Source organism: Xiphias gladius, chromosome 2, assembly GCF_016859285.1.
Source record: "Xiphias gladius isolate SHS-SW01 ecotype Sanya breed wild chromosome 2, ASM1685928v1, whole genome shotgun sequence".
Taxonomy (NCBI): domain Eukaryota; kingdom Metazoa; phylum Chordata; class Actinopteri; order Istiophoriformes; family Xiphiidae; genus Xiphias; species Xiphias gladius.
The window spans coordinates 17,462,520-17,489,843 of record NC_053401.1 but is presented as its reverse complement, the minus strand read 5'-3'; the positions used below and the strand labels follow the sequence as shown (position 1 = coordinate 17,489,843).

Below are 27,324 nucleotides of genomic sequence, written 5' to 3'. Positions count from 1 at the left end.
AAGGAGGTGCTGGAGGGTATATGTATTAAACAAAGGCATTGCAATGGTACATAAAAGATATTATAATAATAAAAGTAATAATGGGGTAATTGCTACATTTTTGATATGACTGCGACAATTTCATTAACAACGCTAGCAATGAAAAGAAACAAACTAAAAACTCACTTTTAATTCTGGTCCAGCAGTCTAATGCACTTGATCTAAAATCTGAGTCTAAAGTCAGTACTAAGTGTTACACTTCACCTGCACTTGTTCGAAGCATTATCCCACAATTCACCACAGTCTGCTGCTCTACACCAGTCCAGTTGTGGGTTGTAATGTCCCTATAGGCTGGTTTGAAGACTGACATTAATCAACTGACATTATAAGGTTCAGAGTGAATATTACCTGTTCTTCTGGATGGGGCTGATTAGAACAATATCTGATACTACCAAGACCAATGTTAAATATCATTTCCTTTTCTCAAAGATTTTCATAAATATGTTGCGTCCTTAAAAATTTTACAAAACAAAAACCATTCAAAATATAGTACATATGTGCTACTTTATTAATTGTTTACCCAAATTTATTTTTTACTGTCATCTGATTGTAACTGTAAAACTGTCTGCTTCACCCTGCTTATTTGTTCCAACAAAATATCAGATCTGGATAGAGCCATGTACAGTATTGTATGTGTGTGAGTGCCAGGGTGTCCTAATTAATCAAGTGGGTCCCAGTGAGCCTTGATAAACCTCCACATGCTTGCACACTTAACAGGGGCTATGGCAGTCACTAGAAATACGTCACACAATGGGCACTGGACTACTCACAAATACTGTAAGTGTGGGTGTTGGGACATATCCAAAGTCAGCCGTAATCAAAACTCTGTCATAGAGAGTGACATTTCATCTAGTGCAGCATTCATGTAATATGGGAGAGAAAGACACTATTGAATACTGACCCAAAAGAAAAGACTAACAATACACTAAACAATAAACTGTTTTTTGCTATCATGTGTGAAAAAGTTAACATGATACAATGTTTTTTTTGTCTGTCATATAACACCTCATAAATAAATCAAAAATTATTGAACTGACTTGCTTTGGCTGTGCTTTGTTGTGCTTTTATGTTTTTTATAAAGGGGAAGATGTCTATAACACACAGAACTGCAGTTATGAATAATTATGAATAACAACATCAGAACCCCTTGCATCTTGACATAAAATACAGCCAAAGTCAACGCCTTAAACGGAAATTTTGGTATATTTCAAACTGGTGTATTTCCCATAAATGTGTCCATTGTGACTCTATTGGTCGTGTCAACTTTGTTTTCAACACCTCCACTGTAGAGATTTGGCAAAATTATGATACAAAAAAAACATACTGTGTATCAGGGCAAACTGTATAAGCGAGTGATCCCAGCTGCTTAACTAATAGATACCAAATAAATTTGCAGTGCTTATCATTTTTGTCATCCTGCAGACTTTGTTTCACCTCCACAAAATAAGCTGGAAGAAAAGGCAGAGGCTGGCTGTACCAAACGCTCAGCTCTCCATACCTGAAAAAAAAAGAGATTACAACATTTAAAGTGCTATTTTATGTGAGGGGTTAAAATTTGTGTTACCCACCAGGAATAAACACTAGCATTACTGGTTATACATTTTCCTTGAACTGCTATGATATAACATTACAATGGTAACATAAACTAAGAGAAAAATCCAGCAAACTGCCCTGGATGTACATCCCTATGCAGTTAGCAAACATGGCTAATACAGGTGGCTACTTTCTGTGTTTACTTTGGGTCAGAGATGAATATTTGAATTGATGCATGTAAAAATCACGTTTATTTGGAAAGTTGTGTGAGGTTCGCGCAGCTCGCCCTGATATAAGTTCTTTTATCCTCGTTCCCAGAATCTCTGCTATAGAGGCGGTGAGTACAAAGTTAGCACGAACCATAGAGCCACACATTTATGTGAAATATGCCAGGTTGAACTAGAATTTTTCTTTAAAAGACATTTCTGTTGTAGGCAATCAAGCAGTGTAAGCAGCAATTCCCATTTTGAGTAAATGCCTCATAAAAATCAGTGTTCTGCAATCAAATATTCTAAATAACAGGCAATACTTGACTTTTAAAATCGGTTCTCTTGACTAATCATGAAAAATCTATAAAATGGTGGGTAGCCTACTGCTTAAAAAAGCTCTTTGAGGTTAAAAATGTATGGTTTGCATGTTAAAGTAGCCCATTCAAAGCTACATGATAGAGAAGTGATGATAAACTAATGTTAGATCTGGTGTCAATTTTGGCCAAAATCTTATAGCTATTTAACAACCCGTTTCAGTGTTTTGTTAATGCATAACACCCGCTCTCTGGGGGTGTAAATTTTAAGTTAAATCTTAACTATGTTGTAACTACCATGTATGGTGCAACCTGGTTTTATTAAATTATAACTTTCACACTACATTTACATTACGCTACATTTGAATTTACACATAGCTGGCGCAACAGGCTGCTGGGATTAAAAACAGCAACCTTTGAGTCCGTAGCCAGCTTGTCTCACCTCTATAAGACTGCAAACTTTTAGAAAGCAGCAAAGAAGAAAACTTCAAAGAAGTGAATCTGATTCATGATTTTTGTGCTGTGCTTTATGATGCCTGTTGCATAAGGCACCGCAGGGAGGCAGTGAATGGACACTGTGTGTATGCCAGAGGCTAAAAGCACTGGGCTCGCCTGTTGGAGCCAACAAGGCCAAACACAAACATAAACCCAGAGACATATGCATAATGTGACGCTGGGTTTCTGTCCCATTCTTAGTCAAATGTCAGTACCAATTAAAGACATAAGTAGTAATGTGATCATTTGCTAACCCCTCAATATGTCTGAATCAGCTAACTTGAATAGAAGATGTCATTATTTCCTACGAAAAATAAGATGGAGGCGTGGATATTATTTTTCTCTAGGCATTTCAGGGCCAAGCACAGAATCTTTTTCGTTAAGGAATATATTCAACATTTACAGGACAAAATATGAGCATAAAATGTGCCTATCAACAGCTTCAGTCTTGTCTTTTAAGAGCTACACTGGAAAAGTCTAACAAAGTAGTGAAATTAGTTTAAAGGGGTATTCCAGCGATTTAGTGTTTAGTGCACTTCCATAAAGCTGGAGGACTCACAGGAGGCTGATGAAAAACAGAATCTTCAAAATCAAAGCAACGCTCAGATGTTGCCCTTTTATGTATGGCTGCAATGAAAACCAGTATAGTCCTGGGCATTTTCAAAGCCCAGAGGACAGCTCAAAGCAGCAACCCAGGAGCTGATATTTATTCAACACAGCCTGATGAAATTTCATCCTTCCTTAACCATAACCACTCAATCCTAACCTAGTTATCTAACATTAACCATACCTTACCATCACCATACCATAGTGTATTTGACAAAAGCATGACTCTACTCTTAAACCTTCCAGAGTTACCCTGAACAGATTGTAGGAAGAAGTAGTTTTAGAAACACTGGATGGCATTATGTTAAAAATATTGTCACTGAACTTAACATTTGGTTTTAAAGAATTATTCAATATCAACAGCCTTTTCTGGTGATAGGGTGGATTCAACACCTTGTTCATGGACGCTTAAATACTATACTTGTACTGTAGTTTTGCACAATTTAGCCTGTTAATGACAGTTTTTTCAACTAAGTTCAATACACTTTGAACATCAGAAATGTCACCACCTTTTCAATTTTACATTATCATTGTGTGGGGATGCAGTTGCAAGCAGGAACTCCCCTTTAAATTATCCTGTCCATAACATGTAATGTAGGTGTGATTATTTTTACCTTCTGAATGGACTACATTTCAACAGCCAAATACAAATTCTGTGATTCTGGTGTGTGGCTGAATGCACCACCTGCCTGTAAAAGAATTTTGGAAATCCTCCTTCTTACAACTGCACAACCACAAGATGCACCATAATAAAACTATGATCCAAATTGCACACATACCACATATATGTACTTGTAAACATAGAAAACACAGGTCAGTGAACTCTGTAGTGATCACTTCAGGTTAATGACACCTGGGTAAGCCTGACTCACCCAGTCCCATGGCAACATTAAACCTGTATCGTGAGCTCAGAGACGTGCTGACTTCCCAGGGGAAAGTTAGCCTGTATGTGACTGCACTACAGAACTTGGGATAAACATTTGGACTGCTTTAACTTTGATTCTGACCCAGTACATTTGAATGTTGCTGGGAACAGGACAGAGGAAGAAGAAACTGCTTCACTAATGTAACTGCACACTGCGTATTAGGCAGGTGTTTACTATTTGTATATTTATAACGTGTGTGTACTTGTGTTGCTGTACATCTGCAGACCAGTGTGTGTGTTCTTTTGTTATGCTTGTGTGCATTTATTGTCTGCATGTACTTTTACTTTTTGTAGAGAACAGTGTGTCTCTACACACAGTGTGCATTTGTGTGTGTGTGTGTGTGTGTGTGTGTGTGTGTCAGTATATCTGAAAGAGAAAAGAGGGGGTATTATTATAGCACCAAAGACGAGATAAAATGTGCCAACAAGTACCGTCCAAACTTTTTGATTGACGGGTGATTTTTTGAAACTCCACTGCAGCAATGTTTGGCAAGGACCAAAAAATAAAAAAATAAAAAAATAAAATAACATAAAAGAAAAGAAAAGAGAATAGTTGAGATTGAACGTATATTCTTCACTTTGGAAACTGTAGTTGCCACAACAGTCTCACCACAAAGTCTATTTAGAAGCTATAGCTTTTCTGATAGCTTTTATTGTTATTATCAGTTTTTATTATATTATTTGATTATCTGTCATCTTGACACACACTTTGTAACAAAAAATGTTTAGAAACCATTATCTAAAGTCTCTTATTTTATGATAATGTAATTTAAATCACAACATAATCCAATATTAGTTGTGATCATGATGTAATTTTAGCAATGTTAGGGCAGTTTTTGCCTTTATTGGATAGTTGGGTATTAGTAAGTATGTATTTTCCGGTTTTTGGTGATCAGACCAACAACATTTTAAAAATATAATTTGTGGTAAACTGTAAAACAGCATACAGTAATTTGGTGGAATCAACTCAACTTTTCTTGGTAACTTAATGTAAATTATGTTGGTTTTTTCAGTTTCATGTTAATTCAACTCTAGTTTTAAATTTCAGATTTTAGAATTCATAAACGCGAGTTCTTCTAACTTGAGGTGTGATGACTTGAAATGATGAGTTGACTGAAAGAATGAATGAATGAATCAACCCATTAACTGAAGATTTTAAAGAAAAAACACTAACATATTTACAGGCTTCCCAGCATGTATTGTTTGAGGGTTATGACTGTCTCTTTTACACATATGGAGGTAAGTCCTGGTTGTTTGTTTTAATAAATAACGAAAACAATGCCAACCACGATGAAGATTAGAATTAAATTCAGTGTTTTGTACATGTATAACATAACAGAGTCACCGGGAGCAGCCTCACATATTGTCTTTGTACTGACTCTGGTACAAAGCGGCTCCTACAGCTGCAGCTGTAACTTCTTCAAATGAGGAACTGACTCTTTAAAGTGAGAAAAATAAAAGGAAAGTAAATTTTACTGTATTGACTGTCTGCGTGACTACTTTCTAAACTTTAAGTTTAATGAACTTAACTCAGTTTTACATTTTCAAAACTCATAAAATGACGATGAACCAACTATTTAAATATTTAACTTAACTATTTAACTTTTAGTTCAGTTAACTCACAATTTTTAAGGCAGGATGGGAACTTAGGTTTCTAAGATGAACAAACTTATAATGATTTACAGTGTACTAACATGTTGTTTAATTAGTTATAGTGTATTGTGTAGTGTATATATTTTGTTATTACTTCTCTGAGATACTTAATCAGCATTTCATTTACATTTCCCCCTCATTTTCTGTTAACTTCCCTATGCATGCTGAAGCATTTCCTTAGCTATCAGCATCACAAGAGGACTGTGTGTGTTGTAAACTGCAGAGAACAGCTTCTCTTGCAGAAGGAAAAACAGCAAATGTTAGATAAATGTAGACATAAAATCCAGGGAAAAATATATTAAAACCCTAAAAAATCTGTAAATTTTTTGGGATAATTGGTAAGAAAAATGATGAGCCTAATGTCTTCTGAGAAGAGAGGGTTTGACATTCAACAAAGGTCTCCAGGTGGATTTGAACCAGATTTTAACTGTGCATATTATTTGTAGTCCTGCAAAGAAATTATTTTGTGATTTCCGGAAAATATGTTTGTAATGTCAAGATCATGAAATAATTCTCCTATGATCATAATGAAACTAAAAATCTTGTTTATCCATTTTCTCTGTGGCCTTCTGTGCTGTACAGTCTCTTCTCTCTGCACAATTTATCTTCTCGGAGAGCAAAACAGAGTGCTCATCTCCTCTAAATCCCTTTGTCCCTCTCCTTTCACCTCCTTTCTTCAGCCCTGTTCATATGCAGCCTCCAGAGATAGACAAAACGGGTAAAGCCTCCTCCTCTAAATTCCTTTGTCTTCAAAACCAGAATGATTTCCACACATACATACAGCTTGAACTTATACCTACAGTGTATGGCTGTGCTCTGGTCTGATGGGTTTACAGCAGAGCAAAACTCAGACAGCTGCTTTGGCTTCTTTGTTGTGGGTGAAAGGTGCGAAAGCTCTTTCAAGTCCATGCCAGTGTCTGCTGCTGTGTGCCTGCATAATCTGGCCCAAGGTGCCCCCAGATAGGGTGGGAGAGGAAGTGTGAGAAAACACACACACACACACACACCCACACACACACACACACACACACACACACACACACACACACACACACACACACACACACACACACACACACACACACACACACACACACACACACACACACACTCGACTAATGTGATGGGATTGTGGGGTTAGTAGGATATCTGCAGCTGTTGAAACAATCCAGACAGGTATTATCTAGTGGCACAGACAAGTGCAGACACTTCCCTCACTGAATACATTCTTTCATGAAAGGCAAAAATGACCCCTCTTCACAGAATGATTAATATTCAGAGCATGTTTAAATTATTTCTAATGATAACTCCTGGCTGTCAAATTTGGACTGATGACATGTTCATCTTCCTCAAATTTTAATTTGTAGAAATTTTGGTCCTTTCCTGGATGAACACAGTTGTTACCATCCAACCTGGGACTAATTGCAGAGTCTCTCGATTTACTGGTCTTTCTACTTTTCAGGCCTTATGACGATGAGCTCTTGCTAATGACTGACAGAATGAGGAATGGATTTAAGTGGCCAAAATATGTTTTGTTCACAGGGACACTGCAAGGGAGCTGCAAGTAAAACACATTGAAATGGCCCAGAAAAGGTGTTTCAGCATCCGACCAGGATGCCTCCTGGAAGCCTTTCTGTGGAGGTATTCTGGGCATATCTGAATGTGGGCAGAACCTTGGACAGAACCAGAAAATTTGGAATCCCTTAGGAAGAATTGGAAGAGGTGGCTGGGGAGAGGGATGTGTGTGCTACTTTTTTTAGCCTGCTGCCAAGGCGACCCAAACCCAAATAAACATTGGAAGGAACATGACACTGTGATTGGGGATCTTTATTTCACAACAACTCCTCTAACAAAATGACAAACCAGGTAATTTGCCATTGCCAAAATTAACCCCTCTAAGAGTTTCCTGGCCAGGAGTTCCTTTCGGCAGGGCAACATTTTCAGTTTTTTTCAGTGCTTTCAAAAACCCTTCAAAATGACTGTTGAACAAGCATTACAATTATCATCAGCAGATGAAGTAGCCCAGTTGCCATGGCATCGTAGATAGTCAAGTTTCCTCTGAGCAAAAAAAAGAGTAAATCCATCCTCCAAATCTAGTGGTACCCTCCTTCCCAGTAAATTTAAAAAATGCAACAGAGGAGTGGAGAGTAAATATCTGTGTGAGGCGTGGCTACATAGAGTGTGATGATTCTCTGATGACATGTCTTAGGACAATCATTCTTGTACACACAAGGATTTTTAAACGAACGGGTTCTGTTTCTGTCAGTCTGTAGGCAGAACATTGACACTGATCTTTGGAAGAAAGCACATCGTCCATCATATATGTGATTAACTAACAAAATGAATAGTATTATTTTATTTAATGGGTTAGGGTTGGGGTTAGCCTTAAAATGAGGGCTCATGTCTGTGTGTTAATTACACAGCCAGAGTCAGGATGTTGTTAGCCTGGCTTAGCATAAAGACTGAGCTACACATGAACAGAAATGTACAATTTAGGAGTGGATTAGATGTTTCTGTTGAGCAGGATTATTTCTTGATGACAGTTAATCCATCTGGTCTCTGGCTACAGCACAGGTTGGAAGATATGATCAGGTTTTGGTTGTGGTCTCTGTACGGACATGTTGTTACCACACCTGCCAATCTCACTGTGATGTCAGGCCTTTAGGACAACACATCCTCAGTCCAATCTCGTCACATATGGACGCTTGGTCAGGGCCCCTATGGCGTCATTTTTTTACACACTGAGTATCTTTTTAGCATAATTTTTTGAACTTGCAGGGTACAGTACAGCATGAATGAAGCGTTACATTTATTAATGGCATTGGAGTTGCAAGGAGTTGTTTGGGGTGGATGGCTGGCGTACAAAGCGCACGACTGTCACACCAGAGACGGGGGTTCACATCCAGAGTTCGGTCTGTGGTTTAGGCAACAGAAGCACTTGGTTAAGTTTAGTGGAAGATCGTGGTTTTGGTCAAATATAAATAACCATGTTGCGTCTGAAGTCACTGTGAACTTTTTCTGTATTAAACCAGACCACAATCTTTTCCTAACCTTAACCAAGTGCTGTGAGAGTGTAAACATAACCATAAAAAAGTTTAATAGTCACTACAAGTGGATAATTTACTGAAAGACTGGATGTTTTGGTGGAAAACAAAAATGTCTGTGAACATTTTACTGATATATTCAGTATCAATGTATTTGCAACTTGCAAAATACGTAAATTAACAACATATACTCATTATGTTAACAAGAAACACTCTGATCGCAATTATGTTTTGTACAAAATGGATTCGCTGTTACAATTTAGTTGTATAGAAATGTAATTTTTGGAAGACAGCTCACCTATTGGACTACCCTGCATGTGGAAAAATTACGCTAAAGGGGTACCCAGTGCAATAAAAAGTGACCCAAAAGGGGCCCTGACTAAGCGTCCATAGCAAAAATGTTCTAACTCTAACTGTTTACTAGTCCAGCAGCTTCTTTCAAGGACAGGGGTTCAAGAAAACACACACACTCACCCACACCCACAAAAACACAAAAACACACAAACACACACACACAAACACACACACACACACACACACACACACACACACACACACACACACACACACACACACACACACACACACACACAAAGGAACAGCTCTGTCTTGACCACTGGCCCCAAACACCCTGCTAAAGTTTACTCTAGCTTCAGTAACAACCCCCAGGCACACAAATATATGTAATGGGACTTCACAGAAAGAACGTGTAGAAAAATATTCCATGGAAAATGAATTTGCAGCGAATCTTATGAATATGCACCTTGTCTAATATTAGCTGCCCAGAAAACCACTCAATAATAATAATAATAATACTTTATTGGCCAAGTATGTTTTTTACACACAGAAGAATTTGACCTCTGCATTTCACACATCTGTGAGCAGGGAACACATACAAGCACACAATAGGAGCAGTGAGCAATGAGCCCACTTTTGCTGCAGCGCCCAGGGGATCGCTGCAGCCACAAAAGCGATCCTTTTAAAAGCTGCACAGTGATAGATGGCCCCTAGAGAAAAAGATGCCAGTAGAGAGTGAATGTGAGAAAGAGGGAAGCAAGATGAAACAGTTAAGGACAGAAAAAGCAGAGCGCAAGGAATGAAGGACAGTTGGAGGTCTGAGGCCAGGTTTAGTTGCAGAAGAAAGAAGCAGGCAGACAGTGAGTGATAGATAGTTAGGAGAACAGTGTTGACAGAACAGAAGAGAAACAGAAACTATCCAATCCATCACTGTGATAGAATCACCTCCAGCAGTGTCCTGAGAAGAAGAGCGAGACAGGAGAACATCCTGTCTTGCTCTTCTTCTCAAAGTTTCAATTAACCATAGTTTTCTTTCAAAGCCCTTATTTGCAGTGTTTGTGAATTTCAGACCTTGGAAACTCATAGTGGTAGGATCAATTTTTTTTAATAGACCATATGATAATATTAATATAATAATACATTTTATCTATTTTTCGAGTCTTTAATAATAATGATGTTAATAAATACATTAATTGACACTTGAAACAAAGCTGTAATTACGTAGAAATTCTTGGGGGCTTTAAAGTTAGAAATGACTGTCAGACAACAACAACAAATCATATTTTTTTGACAACAACAACATCAAATCTGATTTACCTACAAGATAATGATAAATATAATACCTTTAAAGCTTCTTTTTACCCTTAAAACAAATGGCTGCCTAGATGGTAGGAAATCATCCCTAAAACAGAGGGCATCTTGCTAGCTAAGCAGGCTAAGACCCTTGTGACCACCACCATCTCATTCTGCCATCCTCCCACAGTCTCTCTTCACTGTAAACTGACCAATGAAAAGAAGAGCCATTTAAACTGACACCCATATTAGACTGTAATTTAATGCACGAAAATCATGTATTTATAGTAGGTGTCATGTTCTGAGATGGTTGCCATCTCGTGAAACTCTTTATATCTAAATTATGAAATGTTAAATGAAGTGAGGCTTCACTGACCTGAAATGACATTGGCAGCGCAATAATAGTTCTGCTCTTCATATAGACAAGTAAGAATACTACCGCTGAGGCTTTACTTTAGTACTTTGTTCTTTCCTGTTTTTCCTTGAGAGAGATAATTTCTTAGAGTTCAGCAAAACTTCCCTACTTTTTTGTCCCCTGCGCTATCATTCCTTAAAGAATGAAGATGGCTTTATCACATTGGGCCTCTAACGTTCCCTGACTACACAAGATTGATGGTCATTATGCTAATGCAGTCCTCTGGAGTTGGGACAGTCAGTGTGAAGGGGGGGACACTCAGATTGCTTTCACTTCCAGGTTGACAACTAGGCATTGCTGCCCATGTTCTGGTCAGTAGAGACTGAGCAACAATCCCTGTTTAGGAAAAGGGGGGGGGGGGGGGGGGGGGCTAAAAAACTAGAAAGCTAAAAAACAGGCTTGCACACAGGCAATCGTAAAAAAAACTACTAAACTGAAGCCAGCTTGGGTCAGTGCTTCAGAGGGCCTTGTTGGGTCAAACCTCTGACAGCTGGGTGAGGACAGCAAAAATAGGAACAGATGATGGTCGAAAGAGAGATACATAAAGAGAGAGCAGTTATGTGAGCACGCTAGCCTCCTACCTGTGTGGGGTTGTAGAGCTCCTGCAGGGCGTTGCGGGACCCTTTCCTACAACAGCTGTCCACCATGAAGGGGTTCCTCCGCATGCCTGCAAAATGAGACAACAATAAGAACTGAGGACTTTCAAACCAACCAACCCAATCAAAAAGAGAAATAAGGAAGACAGACTAGTGGAGGGGGATCACTTAAAACCTTTCTTGCTAAGGACTCCCACGCTCAAGAAAACACACTCTCTCCCTCTTTTGTCAGAAAAACCTAAACTTCTTTTACTGGAATTTAGCTTTCTGTTGTTACCCTGTTAGCATAATATCTTTGTTGAGACATGTGACCTAATTCTAGTCTATTAATATTACCAAATTTCATAAACACCTCTTACTGTTAAAGCTATATAAATTTTGCTGAAAAGCATCCACCATGGCCACAAGTGGTAATGGCAGGATAATGGCACACCGAATTCTCCTTCATTTCCCATGATTCCCTTTTATCAGTTGCTTTAGGTAATCCAACTGAAAATGAGGTAAATGGCACACAACATGCGTTTATTAATTGAGCTGGGTATTGCTGAAAGTTTATCCCAGTGGCCAACTGTGGTACTGCAAAAGAAAAAATCCCATGTGGCCTAAAAAGCTTTTTACCCATAGACCACCTATATAAAAGTATTGTCTGTAAAACTAATTACTTATAACTTATTAGTCTTTGTGTAATTCATTTTTAAAACATGAAGGCTTAATAGTTTTATTCATTCCCACACCCTAGACAGGCTATTCTATGTGTGTGATGTTATCTCAAAGTCTTCTGGCTGGGCAGGCCTGGCAAAACATAGTGAAATGGACAACACTTAGTTGATCATGCATTGGATCACTTGTATACGTTCGTTTGGCATTTCTAATGCACTTATGTGTAGTATGTTTACGTTTGTTTTTGTTTTCCATTTCTAAACCTCTTCAACAGGAGTTGGTTTGACAAATCAGCTTGCTTGATGCACAAGTCTGTGCAATGAGTAGTTGAGATATGGGAAGTGGCCATGCGCACCATGCCTCATGGTGAAGTATAACGTGTCAGTGTGTTTTCATCCTATTTTATTTTTGTGATAAAACCAGTGAAATGTTAATCTGTGACATGTTAAAATGTAGTGCAACAGTAACAAAAAATAGAAAAGAGACATTTACACAGCAGTATCTATCTAAAGTTAGCAAAGAGTAACTAATATTAGCCACAATTACCTACTGGTCATACCAGACCAAGTACATATATAGCAGCAAACCTGAGTTTATTGATTTGAATAAGGGTGTGTATTATTTTTTTACGAATTCAACTCTTCATTTGTCATATCTTCTTCTAAAAGTTACATAGCCTCGCTTTAAAGGAGCAAAATTGTTGAGAAATTGTGATTCTTTTGGATATACATATATGATATATGGAAAAGGAGGCCAAATGTGTCCAACTACAGCAGGTAATGATTTTCATTTGGCCTCTGGCTATGTCCCCTTTCCTCTTAACAGATTTCAGATCCTCCAACCTGAGAAGAACCCGCATATAGCTGCACCACTGACCTGCCAACTCAGTTTCATAAGGGTCTGTAATCTAGTGAGCCCATTCAAGAACAGTTTTGTCGTCTTTTTCTAAAGGTAGACAGATAAGTCCTATAATTACAGGAGTGTCTCCTTCACTGTGCTAAATTCTTGTGATTGATTCAAGAGTGAAATCTCACTACTCTTTGTTTTTTGTGGACGCCCTGGACACCTCCTCAAGGACGCCACTCTGGGAACCATCACTTTAAATGACCAACTGCTGTGAGTAGGAGGCAGAAAGCTAAAGGGATAAATAATGAGAGCAGTGACTATATGCCAAGGGCAAAGCCACAGTTCAGCGTTTGTTTGGCTGGATCTCAGCTCTTTACACAACTCGATAAAGAGAAGTTGCTTCTGGCTGCGGCTCAGTGGGAGCAGCTGGTACATCAATTCCCCGCCAACACACTCTCTCCAATTATTCTGGATGGAAAAGTGTTGTAGGACGAAACAGGATTGAAAGGAAAGAAAATGAAGCACTAAGGAGTCCGTTTATTCCACACGTCATCTGTCTCATGTTCATGTTACTGCCATCAGGACAGATGGCAATAACAGATTTTTGCATACATTTCTATACATTTCCATCAGTAAACCTTGCCAGTCCAGTTACAATGTTTGCATGTTTGTATTTGCATCACGAGTAATTAAGATAATACAACAATATAAATAATATTGGTGGTTCAAACTTCTCAAATGTGGGGATTTGCTGCTATATCATTGTAAACTGAGTATCTTTGGGTTATGGACTGCTGGTTGGACAAAACAACTAATTTGAAAGATGTTACCCTGGACTCTGGGAAATTCTGATGGATAATTTTCACTATTTTCTGACATTGTCTAGGCTAGAAAATAATCAACAGATGAACAATGATGAAAATAATAGTAGCAGCCAGTGACATAGCAACCTTTTACAGTCCTGGTTGAAATTATTGGCACCCCTGACTTTTAAGTACCGAATTTAGAATATCTTCAGAAATAAATGCAAATTAACCAACTTTGTAAAATCAAAATATTTTAAGAAAATATCCAAGGTTACTGAACAACAGAAAATAAAAAAAATAAATAAAAACTTGCATAATAGTGAAAAATTAAAAACCCAATGTATACCAAACACAATTACTGGCACCCTTCACTAATGTTTGGTGGCAGAACCAACAATTACAACCTCTAAACATTTCTTGTAGCCATCTAGAAGCTTCTTGCACTTGTCTGCCGGTAGTTCCTGCCACTCTTCCATTGATATGCGCTCAAGCTTTGCAGGATTCCTTTTTGCAATGGCAGATCTCAACTCCAAAGGTTTTCAATGGCATTTAGGTCAGGACTCATTGCTGGCCTGTTTAAAACAGTCCATCTTTTCCTTTTCAATCAATCTTTTGTGCTGCTGGATGTGTGCTTTGGGTTGTCCGACTGAAAGACCCAAGACCCTTGCCTCAAACCTAGTTTTCTGACACTGGGTAACATTTTGCTCTAAAATGCCTTGGTAATCTCCCAATTTCATCATTCCTTTGATACATTCAATACTTCCCGTACCAGGGGCAGCAAAGCAGCCCCACAGCATGATAGAACCTCCACTATGTTTTACTGATTGGGTATTCTTTTCCTTTCGGGTTTCATTTCGTCGCCTATAAAAAAAACTGATGCGCTGCATTCACAAAGAGCTCTACTTTGATTTCATCTGTCCATAGAAGATTATCCCAGAAAGACTGTGGCTTATCTATGAAAGTTTTTGCAAACATTACCCTCTCTTTTTTGTGCCTTTCTTTCAATAGGGGTGTCCTTCTTGGCCTTTGTGCATGGAGCCCTAGTTGGCTTAGTGTGTGACGGAGCTCTTTAGATGTCTTGTGTGGTGTTTTTTCCACAATCCCCATCAACCTTTGCAGACTTTTCTCATTGAGTTTCTTCTTAGCACCACACCCTGGAAGCATCTTAACAGTTTTATGACTGTCAGACGTCTTGATAACATTACGAACTGTTTGAACAGGGATTTCAAGATCCTCGCTGATTGTCTTGTAGCCTTTGGAACTGTTATGTTTTTTGATAATAGCATTTCTCATGTTCTCAGACAGCTCTCTTGTCTTCCCCATTGTGAAAAGAAACTTGAAGCAATCAGCACCTTTTTATGCAGTAAAACCATGATTCATTGGTTAATTCAGGTCATGTGAACCCTGAGAATTAAGCACAGGTGAGTCGTATTTATTTTTTATTTTGTTTGAGGAACTAACTTAAATTTCATCAAAAGGGTGCAAATAATTGTGTCAAGCATACATTTTTGTCTCTATTTTTTTTTTCTTTCACTATATGAAAGCATTTTATGTTGTTGTTGTTCATTAACTTTGGACATTTTATTAAATATTCTGATTATACAAAATTGTGAAGAGGTGGCTATAATTTCAACAAGGACATTAGGACACTGATGTTTTGTGATTGGTATTTACTCTGAGAACTGGGGGTTTAACATATGGGAGTGTAAATTATACAGTTAAAAAACTTTTTTTATATCCTAATGTCTAATGTATTTTCAGACATAGTATTTCTCATGAAGCATAGATGGGGCTCTGAACCAGCAATTAGACCTTCATGATGCTGTATTGTATGGGCCCATAATTTTGCAATAACTTACCCGGGCTACATAATCCTACACATAATTGAGAGCCCAAGTCCTGATGTCACTCCTGCTAGCTGCTGTTCCACTTGAGCCTCTAACCGAAGTTCCTCTTTTACTTTGGCTCTCAGTATGGAAAATACAGACAAATATCTGAAACATTTATTGTACAGTAGAGATTAGCTATGTTGAATTGTTGAATTGAAGGAAGTTCCTAGAAAGAACTGCTTTATAAAAATAAAAAAAACCTTTTAGAAAATAAAATTGAACTACAAAGTATGAAAAATCCAACCACTTGAAGAAATGTACGGGCATCTCTGTGGCTGAGGGGTTAAGGCGACAACCATGAACTGAAAGGTGCCCAGTTGGTCTAAAACTAAGATCCTAGCTATAAACATGGGTGCAGTCATAATTTAAAAACAAATTAATGTCGTGCATGATTCGCATGAAAAAATCCTGCTAATAAATGGAAAAATCTCTGTCTGTTTGTCTGTCTGTACTTTCTATTTTCTCAGCAACCACTCATCCAATCGACTTCAGACTGTCCAGTTTTTTTGAATTAGCACTTCTTTAGAAAATCAACAGAGATTCCTCCATTTATTTTGAAAGGCACTTGCTGTTACCATGGTAAACATGTCTTCTTTTGAATTGAAACACATCAGTGACATCATCAAAGGTCATGCTCCAGCTTGACAGACACTGCCCTAGTAATAAAAATATATAGAAATGTAAAAACTGATTATGTACAGTTGCAGTTATCAGTAGTTTTCTAAATACTGTATCTCCAAACATGTGGGTAATCAGTGCTTAAAAAAAGGACACTAAGAGATGCAAAAAGACCACAAAGAGACATAAAGCAACAACAAAGAGATGCAAGAAGACTACAGAGATGTAAAACAACCACAAAGTGATGCAACATGACTACTGAGAGAGAAAAAGGACCACAAAGAGACGCAAAACAACTACAGAGACACAAATGCCTACAAAAAGATGCAAAAAGGCCACTGAGGCGTAAAAGAACCACAGAGAAACACAAAATGACCACAAAAAAGACCAAATTTGCACATCTGTAAAGCTGATAATGTCAGAATCTTCATTTACAACTACACACCTGGTCAAGCAATGAACTATAAATTTACAAATCAGTTGACTACAAACACATAAATCTGTCTCTGCTTTGTAGCCAGTACATACAATATCCGCATTATGAGAATGTCTGTGATTGTCTGGATGTTAATCTAATATAATTTATGAATTATAGCTTGCTTTTTCTGCTGCAGTGGTTAAAAGACTCATCTTCTCTTACTCTCATCCTCATCTCAAACATCAGAAGATCATCAAAGCATAGGATTCACATTAGTAAGCAAGCTGTTTATTTTTTAAAATCCTGGTTAAAAATTGAAGAATGGAGTGGGCTGAAGTTGACGCTGACCGCAGACATACCCAGTATCCCTGTATGTGAACTCTAATCCCTCCTATTGGCCCAAACTAAATCCATTGACAGGGCCCCGGGGAGTGGGCTGAGCGCTTGTTAGTGAAACGAGCCCCAACAGACAGCCGTGACCTTCAAATGCCGAGGGGAGGATAAAGGGAGGCAAGGGATGCCTTTATACTCTCAATACACTCTCTCACACACACACACACACACACACACACACACACACACTCCTGTACATGCATGATTAACCACACAAAAGAGCGTGATTGATAACCTTGTTGCTATAGCTGGTCTTTAATAATGCAGTTCAGCCCTCCATCTTATTGTGGACAATGAATATAGGCACTCACTGTATTCTCAGAGGACGAGAGTTTGCTTTGCAATAATACAATCATGGAATATTTGCTTTTTTAGGCTCGCTCACTCAGAAATATATATATATATATATACACAGATATACACAGGCTTGAGGTGGGGCTCAAGGCAATGAGGTGAGAGTGTGTGTGACTGCACCACGTGGCACTGATGGGTCAGAGAGCTTTGGTGATATTTATCTGCTTGTACCAGAGAGCCTGCTGATAATGATGACAGATGCCAAAATAAATCAGGTTGAAAGCTTGGGTATTTATGACTGGAATAAACCCTAAATCACCAAATTCCACTGTCAGTTCAGTGCATTCAATTCAAGACTGCTACTCTGGTAATGGCGGCATCGCGAGAGAGCAGAAAACAACCAGCCCATCTCTGCCAATCCGACCCACCCCCCAAGTACACCCTGAAAAAAGAAATCACACATCTCACGCTTACAGAGCTCGGTGCATAATCAGTCTACACCACCCCAGTCAACAGGAACATGAGGTCCCCCCAAAGTCCCCCGCCAACACCTGTCTCATTGGTTGGTCAGAGGTGAGCTGTAACCATGGAAATTGCTACCTTTCACCATCCTCTCAATTGCATCAGCTGGCTTGATTTCTGAGGGCTGGAATCAGGTAAGTCCATGGGAAAGCAGAATCTTTTCATTTAGTCAGTGCTGACAGGTATTGACAGTGCACTACTGCCAAGTACACACAAACAAACACACTCATAACGATGTGCTAATAGGCTCAAGTGTTACAATGAGTATGAGGCCAGTGTTGTGGACTGTCAGCTTTGAAAGTTAGCCCTATACATGTTCTCATGAACATGTACATTTTTGATGCTACAGCCAGCCGAGTATGTTCAATAATGCAAGACCATGTGGCTTTAGAAGAGTAACATAGGTGCTGAAATTGAACCCCAATGCCCTTACACTTCCACGGAAAGTTACTAGAGCCAGAAAATCCAGCATTTCAGCAAGGGGAGGAAGGCATGTTAGAGGACGAATGGGAAAAACAAGGTACGGCCACTATAGCAGAGTGTGATTGGCTGACACCCCAGCTGACTGTACAAACATACTATTTTCTCACTGACTTCCCTGTAGTCTGGGGGTACAGACAGAACATACTGAGCTCGGTAAAGATGCTGCTTCCCTTTAATTTTCTATGAGAAGCCACCCCTTTACAGGATCATGATGGGATCATGTGTGATAGAAAGGCAGGTGCCATGCAGGGCAAATTTCAAATCAGTGAACTTTGACCTGATAAGGGTAGAAAATGTGCTGTTGAAACCAATCACACCTGAGATCTAAGTGATTTTTCTAGAGTCCGTATGTAGTCAGTCATAGTTGTTGCCTTTTACTAGAGGCACTTGAAAAACTTCTGCAACAGCCAATTGAGTAAAAACACATCTAAAAGAAATTATGTTTAGATGATTGGATCAGGGTTCATTTTGCAGCCAGAAGAAGTTTTAGTAACATTTACTTGTTTAAATTGACTTTAACTTATATTCTGTAAATATTTTGTAGTAGTAATGATGAACCTACAGAGAATTATCAACTGAATCTGCAGCTCCCCGCGGCTTTTTGAGGCTTTATAGTGAGTTTCGACAGATTGTTTATCTGTCCGGACAACTTTACTGTTCTGGTTCAGTCTAACTGCTCTCATAGCGTCTTTTTTGGCCGCATCAGGAGCTGTTTTCAAAGAAAAAGTTGTAAAAAGGCACTGTCCACTACCTGCTCAGCAGTAACAGGAGACCGACACAGTTTGAGAGCAGCTGGTGAACATAGTGGAGAATTAAGCAGCTAAAGAGTCAGATATTTCCCTCAGGAGTTGGTAGAGACCAAGAACAGAGCTTAAAGAGAGTGAATATTGGATTTAAATTCATCAGGTGGTCACAAACACCATTCCTAATGAATGATCCCGTTACGCTCTTCAGTGCTGGATAAATAAGCAACTGTTTGATAGCACATTTACCATATGTCAGTGTTGTGTTCATTACTTGTTTCTGCTGAAAACAAGACGACAAAAAAATCAGTTATTGCAGATTTGCGTTTACAAAAAGTGAAGACAATTTAGTTTTAGTTGGTTATACTTTTTATAAGATTTACTTTATAAAAAACAACTAGTGTTTGTTTTAGTGATTAAACACTGAGATAATAAAGAGTTCATGATCAAGAATATTTCATAAACATTGACATGATCATAGACCTCTATGGTCATTGTGCTTCACAGGCTTTAATCAAGCATCTAGTATCTTCTGAGTAATGTTCAACAGTATCCAACAGTTCATGATTTATGTACATTAACATCCAAGAAGGCTGAACATTTGAAAACATTAACACATCCTCAACACACGTTAGGCTATAACACTCTTTTTTTGGTGATCTTTCACAGTGTGACAGATTTAACTTATTTCTTAGCTGTTCATGTTTGGATGTCTTTACTGCATAGTATTGTCACGTGGTTGTATTAGTTATCTTTTTTTGTTGCAAGATAAGCTCTAGGAACAGGTTTAGCAATTCCATTTACCTTTCAGACAACAACTGTCCATTTGGTCATCTATTTCATAATTTTATAGTTTTTATTGATTCCTCAACATTATGCTACACGCGATCACAACTTTTGTTTGCAAATATAAAAATTGTTCAGTTATTGTTTTTGTCTTTTGCTTCACAATTTAAAATTGGAATTTGCAAATATGAATACTGAATATGAACTCTGAATACTTTTACTTTTACATTCTGAGTTATTGAGACAAAACTTAAAAGAACTCCATTTAGCATCCTCTCCCTCTACCCCACTCCTCCTCCCTGATCATCTCGCCTCCCTCCCCCTCCTCTGGCTGTAATGCTTCATCCCGCTACAGAAAATGCTCCGAAAAACTTCGATTTCATCTTTATTAGTCCCTTTAAAAGCAGCTGGAGAGAAGCTGGGACGCTTCCAGCTCAATACAACAACCTGGCCCCTCTGTCATCCACTAAAAACCAAAGAGAACACTTAAAGCGCTTCCTAGTAAAACGTATTGCTCCCAACGCTGCTTCCCAAAACACAGCTCCTCTAAATTAAGCCACATTGTACCCAGTGACATCCCGGTGAGAGCACCACCCAAAGCTGCCTCTACCAAAAAACAAGACTGTAGGAAACCAAGGCTGTAAATCATTAGCAGAAACATAAGAGTGCTCAGAATAAAGTGTGTGCCATTTGTACTGCACATTGTGCATCTCTTCTTATATTAAGTTATGTTTTTTGTCCTTTTCCTTTTATAAAGAGAGATATGACCATCCGTTTGTTTATTGTTTGTTAGTGTATGACCTGAATTTATTAAGTTCTGAAAATTACACTGAGGGATTCTCTAAAAAGCCAGAGTACAAAAAAAAGTGAAAAGTAGTCAAAAAGTGAAATGTTCAGGGATAATTCAATTCGGGTCTTATTTTTGTAGTTTTGTCAAACATTTTAATGACTTTACACAGAGATGTTTATATTATAATGAACATGTTGTGCACCTGCATGTACATGACTGGATATGACTAGTCAGCTGGTGAATAATTCAGTGGATGTAAAGAAAGAATGAAACAGGTGATGCAATCAGCAAAAAAAAGCACACAAATCCAGTGTTCTCCCTGAACTTTGCTACAATGAAATTCAACAGGGTAAGAAAGTCAAACAACCAGACTGTTGTGAAAAAACCAACTCAATTTAGAGGTCCTTATTATAAGGAAAACTGTGTACACACAGCTAACACAGTTGGCCAGTTTTATGTTTACAGCCTGTGTTTGTGGCCAAACATCAGTTAATGTAGGTTTAAGTTTGTGAGTAGGAGTAAAAGTGGCACATTTTTAGTTTCATCTTTGACATCCAGTAAGTACAAAATATCCCTTTAAGCAGTTTGAGAAATTCAGTCTCTGACCTGACTTGACACATATTAGAAAAAGTGAGACAAACAGCGATTGTACAAAATAGATGAAACACCTTGCAGTTCAGTAAACACCCATTTGGTGAACCTCATAATGCCTGTTTTTTTTTTAAGACTGTCAGAGTTGTTGATTCAAGTCAGTAGTCAAGCCTGTAAGTTACTATGCAAACACACTGCAGTGAGTAAATATTACTCTGCACTATATTTTCTCAGAGTTTGATTACACACAAGGCACTCTTTAAACAGCAGGCCTACTCCTTCAAATGTACAGTCTGGGCCTGCGATCACGGACAACATCTGCTGCCATCTATCAGCAAAGGATTATGGTCCGCTGGAGGAGGATTAATATGTCTCTAATCTTACCTTCACAGTGGGAGATGGTAGAGATGCACTTCACACTGTGCCACCCACATCAGCCAACACACACACACACACACACAAACTTACACGAAAACACACACAATGGTACATCCAGGCCCTGTTCATACCTGACATTAACATGCGTCTTGGGTGATCCGATAAAAAGTGGACAGCTCTAAGTACGTTAGTTCGCACGCTGGCATTAGAATGCGTCTTCACGTGTCTCGAGTGACCACTTATGATCGGCTCTCACCTTCCAGCTCTATATGCAAATAAAGACGTGCATCAGTTCTGTTTGCAAAGACCAAATATGTGGTTGTTTTTAGCCGGCGGGACGCACTTCCCGTGCCTAGTCTGCTGGACACACACACGCACACACACACACACACACACACACACACACACACACACACACACACACACACACACACACACACACACACACACACACACACACACACACACACACACACACACACATTGTAATACATCTCTATGGGCTTTTTGAAATTTTCATACGTCGTGGACAAAGCCAGCTTACATGATTTGTACGAATCGTATTTGTTTGTGAATTAGTACGTACATCTGCGTATGCAGAGGATGCCAGTTGAGTAGGCGGTCCTTCGGTGTGGCCCAGAAGAAATTCAATACATTTTAGTTGCATTCACACCTGTAGCTGTTCACTTGGGATCAGATCATGCCTCTTGAGTACACTACTTCTTTACGGTGGTGTGTGCGTTGGGTTATCATCTTGCTCAAAACTAAAGTACTGCAGCCTAACTGGGATTTAAACAAACAATGCTAGCGGAGCAGAGAAATAAAGATACAGGTGATTAATAATGTTGAAGATAATACAAAAGCATTTCCAGCTTCATCAGTCCTCACCTTAGGCCCACAGATAGAGTCAGTAGGAGAGAGAAGATTCAATATTACTCATAGCTACATTTCTATTCTACTCAGTTTCATGGTCACTCTGTATCATTCATCATAATCTGATTCATCATAATCTGATAAGCTTTGACTGACAGCTATGCACAGAAGGAAACAAGAAGTGTCAATCAATATACCACAGTTTGACAGTATGATAAAATTCACACTGAAACAGCTTTGAATACTGGTAACAGAAAGACATTTTGATGGATAAAGTTGCACTTTCTAAAAAATGGTATAACATGTTTTGCAGGCCATCATATCACTGTATCAAACAAACAACAACAAAATCTGACAATGGGAAAAAAAACTGACAATAAGACAAGAATCCTTGAAAACAGCATATTCATACTCACTACAAAACACTCTTTCTAAAAAATGGTATAACATGTTTTGCAGGCCATCATATCACTGTATCAAACAAACAACAACAAAATCTGACAATGGGAAAAAAAACTGACAATAAGACAAGAATCCTTGAAAACAGCATATTCATACTCACTACAAAACACTATCTGATAAACTATATGTAAGCAATGGGATTCAAAAAATCAAGATAAAGGTGAAATAAAAGAGAAAAAAAGCTTTTGAACACCCTCATTTTTCATTTTTTCCAGTTTGACTGAAAGTAAGCAGTGCAAGTCCAGTAAATAACCCTAAATGGTACAAAGGTAAGCGGTAAACTGCCAAAAAAGAAAGCAATGGGTTAACAATTTACAGCTTCTGTAGCCTTTAAAGGTGATGCAAACAATTCCTACAGGTGTGCCAACTTTTGTCAGTCACTTACAAACCCCATGTCAAACGCAGTGTTGGAACACACTGTGTTACTACACCCTGTGATGCATTAGTTGGACAATATTGCACAGCAGGAAGTAGAAATGTCCTAAGCCAATCCTAAGGACCGATATCAGGGTCGATCCAGCCTTATTTCAATGGCTTGGCATAATAGATAATAAATATAATAATAGTGCAGATCAAAATCAGATAATTTCATCACTGTGATCTGCTGTGTTTTTTTGTCCACCTCTGCCTGATCGTGTCGCAGCTCCTACCCTTTAAGATAGCTGAGTGGTACAGTACAGCATCCCACTGCATAAGCCAGTGAAAATTACCATGTGAAAGTGAAATATTAATTCGGCGCAACAGTGAGTGACTCTGAGGTCAGACACTTATTTGGAAGGATTCACTAAGCTCCGATCATTAGCAAAGCAGTGTAGAAAACATTTAGCTGCAGCTTCTCATTTTAGATGGTGCCGTCACTAATCAATGTTGATTCTGTCAGTAACCTAATGACAGGCCTAAATTAAACTTTGGTTGGTTTGTGTACTCTCTGCACTCTGCTGTCAGTACTTTTCAAAAATAGTGTGTGAGGAAGAACCTCCACTCTGTTACACCACTGTAAAACCAAGTGTTTCTCTAGTTCCACTGAATCCAACAGATTGAGTGATCATCTCTGGTAGATGGCACTGTTACTAAAGATTTTAATACCCAAATCAAATTGAACTTGTGAAAGTGGTGGGGACAAAAAGTCAGCCCCCTTTGGCAGTGGTTCTCAACCTGTGGGTCCTGACCCCCAAGGGGGTCACAAGTTGATTTCCGGGGGCTGCCAAATGGTTGTGAAGAAAGAAATTAAATAGCATATTAAAAATAAAATAGCATATAGTTTTTACATCACCTGTACCATCACCTGTACCAGTGATATAATTTGCCTTAGAAGATATTTTATTGGGTATGTGTGCAAGAGTCAAAGTGTGCCTGCACATGAGTTTCTGATTGAACACAAAAAAACTCTACAACCGTGGTTCTTTTGTGCCACATTACCATGGTTAACCAAGCAGCTATAGCCAGTTTCTCACTATCACATGGAATGACTATGGAGTCCTGGCTTCTCAGAAAGAGTATTCCAGCTTGGGCCAGCAGGAGGTGTCTCAAGGTGGGTCACCTGATAGTGTGACAGCACTTATTAAAGCCAAAATTGAACTTCATTGTTGTTCTGTGGGCAAAGCGATGGTCTTCCTGTGTGAGTTTGGTAGCTTTAGTGTGTTATATTCAGTGCTTAATTTGTAAATCAGGAAGTCCTGGAAAACAGAGAGGGTGCTGTTCCATTGGGTCAGGTGGAGAGAAACAGTCACGGAACATATCAAAAATCCACTGCGCCTGCAGCATATTGGACAATACTTAGGTGCTAGCTGTTAAAATAAAAAAAATAAAAAAAAATAAAAAAAATTGATGTCACAAAAGCATTATTTATTTACATTTATTAAGTAGAGCATTGCCAAAAAATTACTCAAAATTAGCAGGGGGGGGGGGGCATGTAGATTCAGCTGTTATTTTTATTGTTGCAGCTCTCTCTCTCCCTCCCTCCCTCTCTCTCATTCTGCTCCTGCACTTCCCTGTCGTTTCCCTTCCGTCTGTGGATTGCTACAATGGGGTAAAAATGGGATTAGGGCTGAAAATTCTATTAACAGCAATGGAAACCAAGCAGGGTAAGAAACTGAACTAAGTAACGTTTTCTGTCTATCTATCAATCTCCTCTGCTCCGTTTCAGTACTGTGGATAGCACCACACCTACACACGTGTGGTGCTATCCACAGTAATTTAGACATACTTATTTCACCATTTCACAGCAAAAAATGCGGACTTGCTTAAAAAGCATTAAACCACTCGCCAGAATACATTGAATCTACCATTATATGTGACAAAGGACGTGCAGACAGTTTATGAGCAATCAATGTGTTTTCATCATGGTGTTGTGAGCTTCCTCTGGTCAGGCGGTAGAAGGTGTCAAATAAAGGCGTTTGCAAATAAACAGCAGTGTTCAGCAGCAGTGTATGGTGCATCGAAGGTGCAGGCAAAGTTGGTCAAAATAGTGTATGTTATCAAATAAGTATTAAAAGGTCAGTTCACTCCAAATAAAAAATACAGAACATACTCTCTCTTATGCCTAGTGATATCCGGCCTGGCAGATAGTAATGGTTTTATTTTCCAGGTTGGAGATACCTGTCTCTAAGATTTTTTGCCATCAACACAATACAATTTTTCAATACAGAATTGCATTTTACATTAAATGTGTGCACTCTGGATACTCTGGATAATCCACAGACCTCACTGTCAATTGTTTTCATGAAGGCTATTTCTTTGATAGAATGTAGTTCCAATGAAAACTTCTCAAAATAGCTCAAGTTTGTGGAAGGACATGATGCTGTTGAATAATTATAATGTTATTTTTCAGAGCTGTGAGCATCACAAACTAAAAAATCAATTTTCACTTTCAGTGCATTGTGGTGGAGACATAAATCTCAAAGATTGATATCTCAAAACCTGGATAAAAAAAACACAAAATATCTGGAATCCTCTATCTACTCTTGTGCATGATGTCACCTACCCATTTCCACATCTGCTTATTCCCAAAGCCTCCAGGAACCCTGAATCATAGCTGTCCTCTCACTGCCTGACTCAAGATTCCCCTGACTAAAAAGGAAAGGAATTCATACCCAGTAGCCTTAACATGGGGACCAAGACTACAAATGTTCACTTAACGTTTTGTGGCTCATTCATGACACCAACGACACACGTGGTCGGTTGCCAAGCCACATGTATGTCAGCACAGAAACTGTTTATTGGAAGGGAAAGTCCTGGATACATTACTGCCGTTAAATAAGAGATGTTTTTGCAAAGCTGTTATAGAATAAACAAGTGAACAAAATAAAGTTTTGTGTGGGACCTCCATCATATCTGTTTTCAGTACTTGGGAGGGAAGCTGAGGCCCAGTTGACTTAATGGAGCTCAAGGCTTTGATGGATGGATGGCAGGAACTCAACAAGGGTGACTGTTTACAGTCTGCCTCTCCCCTGGGTACACACAGACACACATATCATATATATATATATATATATATATATATATATTACATATATATATATATACACACACACACACACACACACACACACACACACACAGAGAGAGAGAGAGAGAGAGAGAGAGGCCATGTCACATGACATGCGCCGACAGGGGCGCCGGAGCGGACGCACATGAGGGGGTCATGAGCATGTAGAGAGAGACGTTGAAGGAGAGGAGGAGAATCTTCTGCCTGCCTGGATACACACAGGCTGACTGGACAGATCGAAATTAACTCAATGAACCTCCTCACATACGCTCTGTGAGAGTCCCATACACACACTCCATCACATACTTCATACCTTACACCCTCCACCTTACCACACTCCACCCTGCAATAAAGAGTGTGAATAGAAGCAAACATGAGTGAAGAACAAAAACGTGCTGGGATCAGACTGAGGTATCTGATCCCTGAGGCTTAACGGCAAGCTCAGGACTCCAGAGTGCGACTAAACATTTTCATTGATCGCACTGTACTTGACATTTAGCTGGACTATCTGTGTGTATATGAGTGTAGCATTGTTTTTTTTTTTTCCCCACCCGCATTCTGCGAAGACCCAACCCTACTCTGCCTCTGATTTGCTCTGATATTGTTCGGGATTGGGGGGAATATAAGGCATATGTGTATGTGTATTTGTGAAACTGTGCCCATAGTACTCCTCGAGTGACATCACATTCATGGTTTCATCACATATGTGAGAAGTTTAGAGGGAAAAAACGATATTTGGTGGAGCTGTTAATAACTTATAGACATCAGAAATGTGACCCTGACTACACACTGCTTTTTGTAAGACAACACAAGCCTAAAAGGTTGAAAACCTCTTGTTTAATCTTTATTAATGTGCTGTATTTTAA

General features: G+C 38.8%; 1 protein-coding gene across 1 annotated transcript in view; it reads right to left on the bottom strand.

Annotated features, from left to right (window-relative positions):
- Window positions 1–27,324, bottom strand: part of chst11 (carbohydrate (chondroitin 4) sulfotransferase 11) — a 92,212-nt gene that overhangs the window by 10,014 nt on the left and 54,874 nt on the right. Inside the window, exon 2 of the mRNA XM_040151600.1 lies at window positions 11,405–11,490. Within this exon, the coding sequence (XP_040007534.1) occupies window positions 11,405–11,490 (86 nt within the window). The remainder of the gene's footprint in view (window positions 1–11,404; window positions 11,491–27,324) is intronic.